This window comes from Capsicum annuum, chromosome 3 (genome assembly GCF_002878395.1).
Source record: "Capsicum annuum cultivar UCD-10X-F1 chromosome 3, UCD10Xv1.1, whole genome shotgun sequence".
NCBI classification, from domain to species: Eukaryota; Viridiplantae; Streptophyta; class Magnoliopsida; order Solanales; family Solanaceae; genus Capsicum; species Capsicum annuum.
The window spans coordinates 221508453-221523271 of record NC_061113.1 but is presented as its reverse complement, the minus strand read 5'-3'; the positions used below and the strand labels follow the sequence as shown (position 1 = coordinate 221523271).

Genomic DNA, 14819 nt, shown 5'->3' with positions numbered 1-14819 from the left:
ATACGTTGCATTATATTATTGGATAATATACTCGTGTACGTATGTGACGTATATAGTATGTATTTAAAACTTGATATAGTCGATAGTGTGTATATGTGTGTGTATGTATAGGTATATTTATAGTATATATACATATTATGTAGTGAAGGTATATTAATGACATAAGATAAACTAACTGATAATTCATCTGAATATATGTAAAATACGTTGTATATTATTATGAGATAGTAAAACCGTGTATGTGATGTATATAGTACGTGTTTGAAAGCTGATAGTTAATTGAATATAGGTATATATACGTATATCTCATGTAGTGACTTATGCAGTTATCGAAAGCTAGATAATTGAATCTATATATCATGAATAATACGTTGATGTCATACTATTGAGGAAATAGATATACTAATTGTGTCAATGTAGACACACGTATATTGTTGAAGTTGTAATAATGTAAGACAATTAATCGATAATTTATCTTATTAACACGCCGTATTACGAGGTATATATATATTATCGTATTTAAAAGCCAATTAACCAAAAATTTATCATAATTTGTAAAATTCATTGATATTATTATACGATTGAGGAAATATACTACTCGTGTTAATGTGATGATAAAATAACATATTATCTGATCGATATATATATACGCATTGCATTAAATTATTTGGATGTTGTTATAAATATTATACAATTTATTAAAATTTTAATTTTTTAATAAAAATCGATCACAAGTGTTCATTTTTTGAATGATAATTTTTTTAAAAAATAAATCAACCACTAATTTTGATAATACCCGTTAATGACCCGACCCAACCCAATCTTAATTGCCCTTTTCCCTTTATATATTTTTATGGGGTAATAAAATTGTGTATATGATGTATATAGTACGTTATTAATAAAAATTGGTCATAAGTGATCGTTTTTCGATAGTAACTTTTTTAAAATAAATCGAACACTTATATTTTTATATTTTATCAATAATTTTATAATAATAAATATTTAATCCGACCCGACCCAACCCATCAAAATAAACCTTTTCCTGTCTAATTACCCTACGCTCACCCCCACCAACTCTACACAACAACACACACCCGATCTAAATCGCGACCCAATTGGCAGCATTCGACAGCTCGACAAACCTTGGAACCTCGGCGACGACAACTTCACGACAACGGCAGCTTCATAACGACGACATCATTTGACGATAACACAAAAGGTTTGTACTGCTACTGTACTGCTAATTAAGGTCCGTAATTAGCTCGATTAAGGGTTAATGCTTCGTTTTTGTTGTTGTTGTTGTGAAATTTAAAGGTTTTTTGAATTTCGATTAAGGGTTGTTTGGTGACGGCTTAGAATATTGTTGTCATCTACAAAATGAAACCTCTGCAAAACCATCTGCAAAACCATCCGCACACAATTTTTGGTTTTGCCTTCTTTCACTGTTGTTCTTCTACTCACCAGTGAATTATTGTACAAATTTTACCTAATTTTGACTTTGATTCTGCTTATTTGAAACTTTAGAGTTATTATCTTAACTGTTTTCTCTTTGCTAAGATTTATTTTGGTCTTCCTTTTCATTTTCCCTTGCTTTCTTCTACTTGGAGCAAATTAATTATTACAAACGAAATGGGAAAGTAAATGTGAACAAAAGTAAATTGAATATATTCTATGAGCTAATTTGATGTTACTGTTTGATAGAATCTGAATTCGGAAAAAGGATTGCTTTGCTATTTTTCGGTGGCTGCTTATCTCTTTGTCTTTAATTTAGGCCAAACAAAGGTAAGTTAATTTCTCTTTATTTTCTTATAATGAAGTCCTTAAATGTAGTGTTAGGGTGGGATTGTTCGTTGTAGAAGGCTTTGAAAGCCATAGAAATTTTGTAATGATTATATGGTGTGAGAGGGACATGCGACGCCTCTACTTATTTGCTTTATTACACTTGTTCAATTGTTTGACTTATACTATAAATGAATATGTTACTTGAAAGTGATTAAGTGTAGTTACTTGAAGGTGAACTTTTATTTTGAATTTTGTTTTGAATGTAGTTTAGTTTGGTAACTTGGGAGGTGACTTAGTGACTTGAAAATATTAAAAATATGAATTTTTCAGCTAACTTGGGAGGTGACTTAGTGACTTGAAAATGTTGAAAATGTGAATTTTTCATTTTGAGTGTAGTTTAGTTTGGTAACTTGGGAGGTGACTTAGTGACTTGAAATTGATTAAGTGTAGGTACTTGAAATGTAAATTTTTTATTTTGAATTTTGTTAAGCTTGGTAACTTGGGAGGTGACTTAGTGACTTGAAAGTGATTAAGTGTAGATACTTGAAATGTGAATTTTTCATTTTGAATTTGTTAAGCTTGGTAACTTGGGAGGTGACTTAGTGACTTGAAAGTGATTAAGTGTAGGTATTTGAAATGTGAATTTTTGTATTGAATGTAGTTTGGTTTGGTAACTTGGGAGGTGACTTAGTGACTTGAAAATGTTGAAGTGTAGGTACTTGAAATGTGAATTAGTGACTTTTGTTTTGAATTTAGGTACTTGAAATGTGAACTTTTGTGTCTTGAACTAATTAGTTGAATTTAATCAATTGTGTAGATGAAACCTGATAATAGCTGGATATATCAATGGAATAATGATAATAGAATGAGTCTTAGGATGAAATTTGTTGAAGGTGTCAATCGATATATTGAACATGCCAAGTCACTTGATGATTGGTCACTTTTTCGGGAAATTCGTTGTCCTTGTGTTAAATGTGATGGTACAAGTATTTGAAAAGAAGAAGTTGTGAAGGATCATCTTTATAGAAAAGGGTTTCATGAGGACTTTTTAAGATTGCGTACTAGTCATGGTGATGTTGAGCAAAATAACTTTGTTGGTGAAAGTAGTAGGTCTGTTGGGCATAATTACTATCAAGATACTAGGATGACAGAAATGGTGCATGATGCTTTTAGGATGTAACACGGGGGCGACTTTAGGGAAAATGTCAAAGATGTTCCCAATAGAGAAGCGCGCCCTTTTTATGAACAATTGCATGCTACTAGTCATCTTTTGTTTGATGGGTGTCGCAATCTCATTTGTCTGTTGCTGTTAGATTATTAAGTATTAAATCTGATTGGAATATTGTTGAAGGAGGAATGAGCTCAATGATAGACCATATTAAAGAGTTAGTTTACCCCTTTTTAGAGGTTCCTGATTCTTTCTATAAGGCAAAAATAATGGTGTCAAAGTTAGGTCTCTCCCCGGTTAGAATTGATTGTTGTGAAAATGGTTGCATGTTATACTTTAAGGAAGATGCTAACCTAGAGTCCTGTAAATTTTGTCAACACCCTGGATATAAGCGTGGTTGTTGTAGAAATAAAATTTCTATTAAGGCAATGCATTATTTACCTCTAATACCAAGGTTGAAGAGGTTGTATGCTTTAAACAGTTCAACTCCTCATATGAGATGACACAGTGAAAATAGAAGGCCCACTGGTGTTATGTGTCATCCATCTGATGGAGAGGCTTGGAAGCATTTTGATGCAACTTATCTAGATTTTGCAACTAAGCCACAAAATATTCATTTGGGATTGTGTGCGGATGGTTTCTCTCCTTTTTTTGTTGGTGCTGCGCCATATTCATGTTGGCCTATATTTATCACCCCGTATAATCTTCCTCCTAAAATGTTGATGACTAGTCCATATATATTTCTAAATTGTGTTGTCCCTGACTCATGTAATCCAAAAAGCGAAATAGATATCTACGAATCCGACCACAAGTGGTCCCTTTTTTAATAAACTAGTTTAGCTGCACGAGCCTCGCACGTGTAACTTTTGATTATTTAAAATTAAATGATTTTATCTATCACAAGATTTTTAATGAAGTACAAAAAGTTTAAAACAGATATTTTATCGTAAGCACATATATATATGAGAAAAATAATTACATTGTTAGATTCGAACATACGAGAATATCAAATCTAGAAATCAAAATTCACGAACAAAACATATGTAATAATGCATGGTGTGTTAAACTTAAAATCACTCTCTAAGCTAAAGAAAAAATAATAAGTCACGACAACCAATAGAAAAGGAAAAACAACTCAAAAGAGAGAGAGAGAGAGAATAACATACTAACTTAGCGGATGACAATTACAATGGTTGAAGAAAACACAAAATACAAGTGTTGGATGGGACAATATATATTAATATAAAAATATGTTGAAAATTAAACCTAGTCCTAATTTAAGAAAAGAAACTTACCATATTTTAAAGTCCTAATCCATTACCATATTTTAAAATCCTAATCCATATATTCTAGGATTCAAAACTATATATATAATTAAATAATAATTGGAGAAAAAAATGTGAAAAGACAATTTTGTCTATTGTAAAGTGTTTTAATGATGGACAAAAAGTTCAAATCATTTTTCTAAGGGTCTTCACACTTTTAATATATTATAGATAAATTAATTAATTTAAACAATAGTGACCACATGTGGTTGATTTTATTAAAATTAATTAATTAATTTAACTACAAAACCAACCACTTGTGGTCGGTTTATTTTGAAAATTTATTTTTATTAAATTTATAAAAGCGACCACAAGTGATCGCTTTTGTTTAAAAATTCTTTTTTTAAATAATATTAAATTTTAAATATATATATATATATATTAAAAAAATCAACCACATGTGGTCGGTTTTAAAAAAGCTACCACACTTTTTTCGACCACACATTTTGGTCGATTTTGTGGTCGCAAAAGTAGGAAAACTGAACATATGTGGTCAGTTTTCCTGTTTTTTTTAGTAGTGAGGACAAGCATTGTAGTCTTGTGCATCTTAACCATGGTGTCACAGTGATGATGAAAGATAGCACTATTAGCTCCCCTAACATTCCAGATTATAAAGTTCACTAGGGATGATAGTTGTGGGGTGTGGTGAAGCAGGACCTTTTCTTTCTCCATCTGGGAAGGTTTATTGGTTTCCCCCAATGGGTTTAGAGCTACATAGAGGTTATGTTCTCCTTCTCATTCCTTATATTCAAGGTGCACATTGCTCGGGACAATAAGCTGTAATAGCTTCTTTTGAAGGCTTGTTGAACTAATTCATCATTAGTTTTTCCAAAATAAAAGCATCTATTTTTGTTCTCCAAAGGCTGCTAAGATATGAAACAATTCTTTGTTGCTCTTTTTCATAGTTTTTAGTAACTCCAGAACTGGAGTTTTTTCTCCTACTTGGTTTACGCCCTTTTGTATTAGAGTGAGAGGGTATGTTCCTTGTTATGTCCAAAGAATAAAGGAAGTCATGGGGATTTTCATATTTGGGTTTGTCATTGAAAAAAAAAAGAGATTCTGGAACACTTGGTTCATGAGAAGATTGAGTTTTTTGTGAGGGGATTTGTTGTGGGTTCGCCATCATATCTAGTTGGAGAATTGTTTGAAACCTGACTTAGGTCCCCAGTCCCTCAATTGGATAATTCATGCTTCCTTGTTCAGTTGAGCAAGGTAAGTTGAGTCTTGCATTACGACTACGTTTGACTAGTTTCCTAGTTTTATGTTCAGGGTAATGGATTTGTCCTGAAGGAGAAGCTCTAACCATAAAAGGAGGAGTGATTTGTTAGTGGTGGGACTGTAATAAAGATCCAGGTCTTTTCAGTTGGTCCCTGTGTGGAGTTTTTGGAGTTTTCCATTAGTATAAAGATGAGTAATGTAATTAGAGTTAGTGGGTGGCTCTAAGTCCATGATCATATCTTTACTAGTAAGGGCAAGGAGGGAGTAAGTTGATGTGATGGTCGGTGTCATACAATAATGGTGGTGTAGTGATTCCTTTTTGTAGTGGGAGAAAGATCTGACTGAGGTGGTATATGAGTGAGATCATCCATGGATACAAAGGTAAGAAAGTATAGTTGTTAGGGATAAGAGAGAGACATTATTGTACCCAATGAGGCCAATGTTTTAATTGAATTAATTTTTGGGGAATTTTGGATAATTTTGTTTAATTTTGAGGTCTCATTTGCCGCATTTTGGAGATTTATTGTGAGATACTCATTGAATTACCATTAAGATGGTAGTTATGTTTTGGGGGAGAGTTGGAGATGATTTATTATGGATCGATTGAGGTTGGTTCACTGTTTATTGGACCGAGTTAACTTGGTTTATTGTGGTCCAATTTTGTACAATAGGTTGTTTCCTTTTCCTATTTTTGAACCTATTGGCGGTGGTATGTCTACCATAATTGGGGACTGGTGGGCATTAGCTGGATAAGTTGAGGTCAAAAAGCGTACCTAAATAGAGATAGTATTCTTTTAATTGCATTTGGATTATGCTTTGATTGGGCTTGTTTTCCCTTGTAATCAGAGTTCTATTTTTCTTGGGGAATTTTACCATCTTCCAGCCATCGCTAGGTTTGACTTCTAATAATGGTGTTTGTGGTATATAACTTATGGAGGGTGGTTGTAGATAGATACAATTCTTAGTGGTATAATTCGACCACACCCTGTACACATAATTCCACCTCCCTCATAGATGATGCTTTATCTGTGAGTGCTAATAATGACTTCTTTTTTGACCAGTCTTTCCAACGGCACTTGGATGTATATCCTAGTGTTAGATCCTCAGCGTAATAGTTTGGGTGACTCAGTTTTACCTAGGGATTTACATGATCAACCTAGACAAGACCAAATAGTTTGGGTTAAAAGTTAGATTCGCTTGAGGCCAGTCAGTCGACATGGGCATGTAAGTAGGGTATGACATATATCATCAGGGCATGGCAAAATCTTTGAAGTGGTGTGGCCCAAAGCATAACAAAGGATGGAAAGTTAAGGCTAATTTAAGATAAGGAAAGTCATGTTGCGGAGACGTGGCTAAGACAAGACAAGTTGGGCTAGACATGGCAAGGACTAGACAACTTGGATGCTGAGAAGATAGTGGCACGAGCAAGTGAACAGTCTCCCAAGACCCTGATGCAAAATTGACACAAGTACTGCTAAGGATGTGTTAGCACTAGGCGTGTGCCTTTTACATGACAACAGTTAGGTAGTTACAACCGTGACCGCACATATAGAAAAGCTTTGTTTCTATTATAATATGAATGTGTATTTGGATTTGAATTTATCTTACCAGATGGGGATTCCAACTGAATTATGATCGAACTATGTGTTATGCATGTGATAAAAGTTGTGGCTTATAAATAGGCACAAGCAGCTTGTCCCAAGCCAGATTTGGTTGTGTTAGTCAAATTTTTGTAAGGACTTATGTGTGCTTCTTTGTGATATGAGTTAATTACAAAATTGGAGATTCATTCATGTATATGCTTGTGTTTGTTTTATTTCATAAGCCTAGGCAAACTAAATGTTAAGTGAAAAAAGTAAGGGCTAAAGCCATAGTACGTATAGCTGCCACATAAGGTTTTATCTAGAAAATTAACCCTCTGTCAATTGGTATCAGAGCTTTGTATTACAATGTCTGGAGAAACAAGCTATAATGAGTTGCATGAAAAAGTTATAAAGTTAGAGATGTTGATTGGCTTGACAGATAATGCAGACGGACAGGTTGATGTCATGACTCAAATCCATGGCATTAACACAGAACTGACAGATTATCATGTTACTGTTGATAATTAGTTGGACGGTCTTGTCACTTTTATTTAAAATGTGGGTACATGAATTAAGAGATTTTTGAAGAAAAATAAAGATTTAAAGAAAGAGATGGTTGTCCTTAATCGTAATATTATTGGTTTGTTGTGTGGTGGTAATGAGCATGCCAAAATAAAAATTTTGAAGCCAAAGTACTTTGATGGTATTCGTGGCGCTAAGGAACTAAAGAATTTTTTGTAGGACTTAGAGGACTATTTTGCTACTGCTCAGTGCCCTAAACTGACAAACTGACTATGACAGTTTGCTATTTTAGAAATGATGTTGTACTATGGTAGCGTACAAAGAATGAAGATGATGAAAATGTTGGTAAACCCAAGTGTGATATGTGTGAAAAACTGTGGGATGCACTTCGTGAGAAATTTCTGCCTAGTGACTCATCTTGGGTTGCTAGGGATAGGCTGAAATGGTTGAAACAAGTTGGTTTCATACGAGATAATGTGAAAGAATTTTTTTCTTTGATGCTTGATATTCAGAACATGTTTGATAAAGATAAGTTGCATAACTTCATTTTTTAAATGCAAGGTTGGGCACAATATGAACTTAGTAGACATAAAGTTTAAGATCCACCTAGTGTCATTCTAGCGGCAGACGCGTTGATTGATTTTAGTTTTAATAGTGCTGCCTCTGATCCCACTCCTTCAAAAACAATGAAGAAGAAGAAGGGCAGAGGTTGAAAGAAGAATATTCGTAGGCAATAGGGAAATAACTAAGGCAAGGAAAGGATAGATGCTGCTTCGCCTAACCAAAGCAAGCAAACTAGTGAAAAGGTCTGTTGAATTTGTTAAAAATCTGAGCATCAGACCAGAAACTACCTAAAATAAGGGAAGATTAATTCTCTTTTTGCTGAAGAGGAGAAACAAATCAAGGGACAGGAAATTACTTCCTATATTAACCTACTATGATTGTTGAATACATTGTCTAGCGTGAATGTAGTGGAAATGGAAACAAATAATGATATTGATGCCTTGATTAATATTGATGAAGGTGTTGAGAATTTTTTTGCATAGCATTCGATTCTTTGATGTACGTTGATGTGAAAAATAAGGACAAAAATATGGCATGAATGGTTGATACCGGTTCTATTCACACTTTTGTGGTTCAAAAATTATGCAAGCTTATGGACTAAGGGTGACTACTTATGCAATGAGGATGAAGGCTATAAATTTTGCAGAGTAGCCAGGCTATGCCATGGCACTGGATTTCTCATTGACTATAGGTCATTGACTGAAACTCATAACTTTACTGTGGTTTCTCTTGATGACTTTAATCTTCTGCTTGAAATTGACTTTATGAACAAATTCAAGGTTACTCTATTTTCTCATTTGGATGGTTTGATGTTTATGGGGAAATGACCCTAAATTTGTGAAAGGTCACTACAACAAAATGCATATATAACTTTAGAATACATCGTAGCTAAATGTGAAAAGTTCAATGGCTAATCACTTTAGCGATCAATTTTTTTTTTCTATAGCATTTGTAGCAAGAAGTGGCGAAACTAAAGTTAGCTACGGACTTTACATAGTCCGCGGCTAACTGCTAATACTTACAGCTAAAAAAAATATTATGTTGCAGCTGTGATGATAAATAAATTCTTGCTACGAAATATATACTTGTGACAAATAATTTTATTTTTTTGCCACGACAAATAAAACTTGTAGTAATTTTTATATTATAGACACAATATCTTCTATTGTGGCAAAAGATTTGATTTATTTGCTATGATAATTTAAAATTTATGGCTATTTCGTATTTCAATCTCGTGTTAACAATACTAGTATTTAGCTTCCAAATAAAAAATATATAGCTATACACTGAAGTATTTGCCACAAATATTTTTGTGACGTGACTAAAGATATATTCTTTTTGCTACAAAATGCATAGGTTATAGCTCATTTGAATTAGAAATGGAAAGTGAATATTAGTTAATTTTTGATAATTATATTTAGATTTAGCCATAATTACAAATATTCATTAAAGAATACTGGCATAAGCATTATAAATGACAAAAATCTCTATAATATAATTTAGACTAAAATAAAAAACCAAAATAGATTTAATAATTATATTATTATAATTAAAAGAATCTTCCACAAGCTTTGTTAGTATCAAAAGTTACATATAATTATATTTTATATATTTTTTTTAAAACACCATCTTGCTTGAGTCCATGATACATGAGAAAAATGAAGGAAAGATGTCTTTTAAGTCTTGAATGAAGGATTGATGACATTGACCAACTTAAAGGATCAAACATCATTAGAAAACTTGATTAAGTTAATTATGAACTTGATTAATATTTTCAAAATCTTCTAATATTTTCAAAAATACAAATAAACCCACACCCCTCTTTAATCTAAATCAACCAGTCTCTCTCTCTCTCGATAGCTTCTCTCAACTCTCTTCCAATCAACAGTTCTACAAAATTCTCTCTTCAATCCCTGACGACTTCAACCTCCAGCGAAAAATAGTCGGGCGAGTTCCCTTTCGACTTTCAACCGTCAATCGATGTGAAGCCTTCTCTGACGACAACAACTTCGAGTTCTTCGTCATCCCATTTCTTTTTTCACAGGTAAAAAATTATGAAAAATAGAGAAACTTGAGCCAACTACTTTTCTAGTATTAAAATATGGACTAAATAAAATCCTAATTTCTGACATTTCTTCTTCTTATTGTCGTACTGTTGATTCAGATTTGTTGGTAATTTTTGTTCAAAGTTGATATTCTTAGTGTGTGTGTGTGATGTGTTGGTGTTGCTGGATTGATTTGTTGTTTGTCTTGGTAAAAATGGTGTTGCAATTGATGAAACATCTGATGCAATAGATGAAACTTCTGATGCGATAGATAAAGACATCTGATGCAATAAATGGAAACATCTGATGCAACAGATTAAAATCTGACGCAACTATGAAAATCTTATGCAATAGATAAACAATCTAACAGATCATTTATCTGTTGCGACATACGACTCTTCTGTTTAGAATAAATCTAAACAATATTGATCTAACAAATAACTTATTTTGAGATAGATGAGTGATATGTTTCAACAGTTCAGTGATCTATTTTTATTGTCTCTAACAGTTTACTCATCCGTTGCAACAGATCAGTTATATGTTGTAATCGATAACATACTTGGTGCAACAGATTAGTGATTTATTTTTATGGTTTTCAATGGATTACTCATCCATTGCAATAGGTTGGTTATATGTGTCAACAGATAAACTACCTGGTGCAACAAATTAGTGATCTATTTTTATGGTTTCCAACGGATTACTCATCCGTTGTAATAGGTTGGTTATATGTTGCAATAGATAAATTACCTGGTGCAATAGATTAGTGATTTGTTTTATGGTTTCCAATGGATTACTCATCTATTACAATAGGTTGGTTATATCTTGCAACAGATAGACTACCTGGTGCAATAGATTAGTGATCTATTTTTATAGTTTCCAATGGATTACTCATCCTTGCAATAGGTTGGTTAGATGTTGCAACAGATAAACTACCTGGTGCAATAGATTAGTGATCTATTTTTACTATTTCCAACGGATTACTCATCCTTGTAACAGGTTGGTTATATATTGCAACAGATAAACTACCTGGTGTAATAGATTAGTGATTTATTTTTATGGTTCCCAATAGATTACTCATCCTTGCAAGAGGTTGGTTATATGTTGCAACAGATAAACTACCTGGTGCAACAGATTAGTGATTTGTTTTTATGATTTCCAATGGATTACTCATCGTTGCAATAGGTTGATTATATGTTGCAACAGATAAACTACCTGGTGCAACAAATTAGTGATCTTTTTTTATGGTTTCCAACGGTTTACTCATCTTTACAACGGGTCGGTTATATGTTGCATCAGATAAAATACCTGGTGAAATAGATTAGTGATCTATTTTTATTGTTTTCAACAGTTTACTCATCCATTACAATAGGTCAGTTATATGTTGCAACAGATAATATACTTGGTGCAACAGATGTGTGATCTATTGGAACTGTTATTTTTCCATTGTGCATGTTAGATTTACCGTTATCTTTTTTAATGATGCATTAATCAATTATAATCTATTTTATGTTCATGTTACTTTAAGATAATATGGCTCCCAAAAGAAAAAAAAACGAATCAAGTCTAAGTAAAGGAATAAGTGCAGCATCTCAGCTACATCCACCACTCTATGAGCTTTCTTTGCAAGCATTATCTCAATCAGGAGCAAAAGATAATGAACACGGGGAGGAGGAATGTCTCAAAAGAGATGATCCAAATTCTAATAGCCTTTCCATCGAAGAGTTGGCCAAAATCTTCAACATTGATCGTTATCCTGTGAGAATGTAGTGCGATGGTTCCACAGATTTAATGGGTGATTTCGTGGTTAAGTCATTCATGGGAAAATCTTTCGATGCTTTCAGAAAAATACTTTGAGAACAAAAATTGGATGCTTATTTCAGGAAAAGTTGCTTTGGGCAATATCTTGATTTGTTGGAGGACAGCAATGCTCGTTTCTAGATAAAAATGGTATACGATCTTCTCAAGTATAGGTTTATGTATGAAAATAAAGACAAGATGGATGAGGTATGGATAAATTACTATGGCATGCCTGTTTGTTTTGGTTGGAAGGAGTTTGCCATATTTACCGAACTAAAATATTATCCTCCTTCTCAAGTTATACCTACTCTAATCCAAAAAAAAATATTCCGCTCACCCAAAAAAAGCAAAGAAAAGTTGAGTGATCATGAGGACCTGGTGTCCATTGTTGCTCCAAACTTTAAAAACAAAAATTTGATAGAAGCGTTGAAAGGTAAAGGACTCTCAAAGAAGCACAAACAATCATTGTGCTTGGTTTGAATTGTACATAATATTCGTTGGGTGAGAGACGTTAATAACAACATAAACCTCGATTTAATAAATCTCTCTGAGGATCTTGAGGCATTTAACAGCTATCCTTGGGGTTATGAAAGCTTTAAAATAACTGTCCAATATTTGTTGACTCCGTTAATGCCAAAGACAATCAACTTATATGGCTTTCCATGGGCCTTCATGGTAAATATATTTTTTTATCATGATATGATTCATCATTTTTTTTATTCAATAATACTTTTGATTTATTGGTGTTATGTTATAGGCTTGGGAATTTGAAGTCATTCCTTATTTGAGTCAACAAGTGAACTACCAGGAAGAAGTTTCCTGTCCAAGAATCCTGAGATGGTTGTCGGCCAAAACTGATAAAAATGCAAAATTTATTGATCTTTTCAACCCTCCAAATGAAACAGTAAGTCCTATTCTAATCAAGTTTTTGTTTTAATTAATGATTATTTTAAATGATTTCATTATCATTCTAATATATGTACTGATTATTTTAGATTGTCCATCTGTGGCTTGTTTTGACCAACCGAGAGTTGAAGATTCCATTTTTTCTTACTTTACGGTCTGTGGAAACTTTATCGGACCCTAATATCGTTGATGGAATAAAAATGAAATTGTTTGGAGCAACAACCATCAGAAGAAAAATAATTTTGGAGGGTGGGCTTATTGTTGTTGTTGATGGTGGTGGTGGTGCTGCTGCTATTGGGGCTAATGATGCTCCTCTTACTATTTTTCAAACAAAAAGCTATTATGATTATGATCATACTAGTTGTACAAATTTTTCTCCAGATTTTGCCACATCTAGCGAATGTTCTGCATGCAAATGTCAAAACTGCAAGGCGAAACATGATGGAGTGATTAATGCTATTAATGCACTAACTGCTTCTGTAAAGGAAATGGCATCTAAGAGAGGTGCCATTCCATCAAAGAGGAGTTCATATCCTTACACTCCACTAAAGATCAAGGCGGCTAAGAGAAGAAGGAGAGTTACTTTCAAGGCATTATTAAGCATCGAAAAAAGCAAAATTGCAACGCCTCTGTCTTTGTCTTGAACCGTTGTTCAGTATGTAAGGGCCATAGGAGAGCAGCATGAGCCGGAGAAGGTGAATATACATTATCTGTTCCAACAAATAAACATGCACATATTTTTTTTAACAACTGATATATCTGCTGAAAATTATAAAAAAGATATATTCATCTGTTGCAACTGTTGTCTAACATGTTGCATCAGATGCGTTATCTGTTGCAACAGATGAGTCTTATGTTGTAACAGATGGGTCATCTGTTCAAAATTATCGTACTTCTCTGATTTACCTATCCAAATTCATCCCAACAGATGATCCATCTGTTACAACATAAGGCTCATCTGTTGCAACAGATGGATAATTTATTGTATATCTGTAATTAGCATTGACAGTTTTTGGCTTTCCAGGTGGATGTCATAGTAAAAGTCACTGCTGAAGAGTTTAATATCACAGTTGATAATCCATCAACTGCTTCCAAAGAAGAAAAAGTTGAGCCTGTCAGTTTGGGAGAATGGAAGAATTACCTGTTTGAAGGGTTCAACATCTCAGACGAGGCTCCAAAAAAACTAACACAACGACTATTCAGAATGGATTGCCGATGGGCTGTTAAAGCATCATGCCGACAGGTACATAAATCAATTTTTAAAGATATTGGTTTATACGATTCATGTTGTAAGAACGTGATATTAACACATATAAATAATTATGTAGAAAACAAAATGACAAATGCGACAAAGTGAACGAATTGAGTCTTGGTTTTGATATGTTCGACTTTATTGTTGTACATTTTGAAATAAAGAATTGGTTTTATTTGATGTCACAGCCCCAAACTTGTTGGAATGATGAGGTTTAAATGCTATACATATTACTATTAATTAATACTTTATTTAATTGCATTTGCGTATTAATTTTTTCATCACATAATCCGAAATGTTTGATAATATGTGTAGCACATCGATGTCATTTTTTACTACCTCCGAAAGAAGGCCAATTTGCAAACATAAGAATAATACAGATACACGATAGGCAATTGTTTGTATAAATTTTACATCAATAATGCCTACGATAGGTATTGTCTATAACTGTCGAAAGTTTCCTAAACATCATCAAAGGTTTTAGCATTCCGGCTGGCTTGCCTTGGAATTTGGTCGATGAAGTGTACATCCCAATCAATTATGGTGATGAATTCCATTGGGTGTTAGCTATCGTCGTTCTAAAAGAGAGGCGCATCCGAGTTTATGACTTGATGTCGCAAAGGAGACGTTCTAGGTCGTTGTTTGAGATAAAAAAGC

General features: G+C 33.3%; 1 protein-coding gene across 1 annotated transcript; it reads left to right on the top strand.

The window, feature by feature from the left end:
* The first annotated feature begins 1705 nt into the window (after positions 1 to 1705).
* LOC107863213 lies at positions 1706 to 14289 on the top strand. The gene is made up of 4 exons (XM_047409394.1): positions 1706 to 1782; positions 12762 to 12908; positions 13000 to 13605; positions 13935 to 14289. Exon 3 carries the CDS (start codon positions 13111 to 13113, stop codon positions 13552 to 13554), a length of 444 nt encoding a protein of 147 aa, XP_047265350.1. The 5' UTR covers positions 1706 to 1782; positions 12762 to 12908; positions 13000 to 13110; the 3' UTR covers positions 13555 to 13605; positions 13935 to 14289.
* The last annotated feature ends 530 nt before the right edge of the window (positions 14290 to 14819 follow it).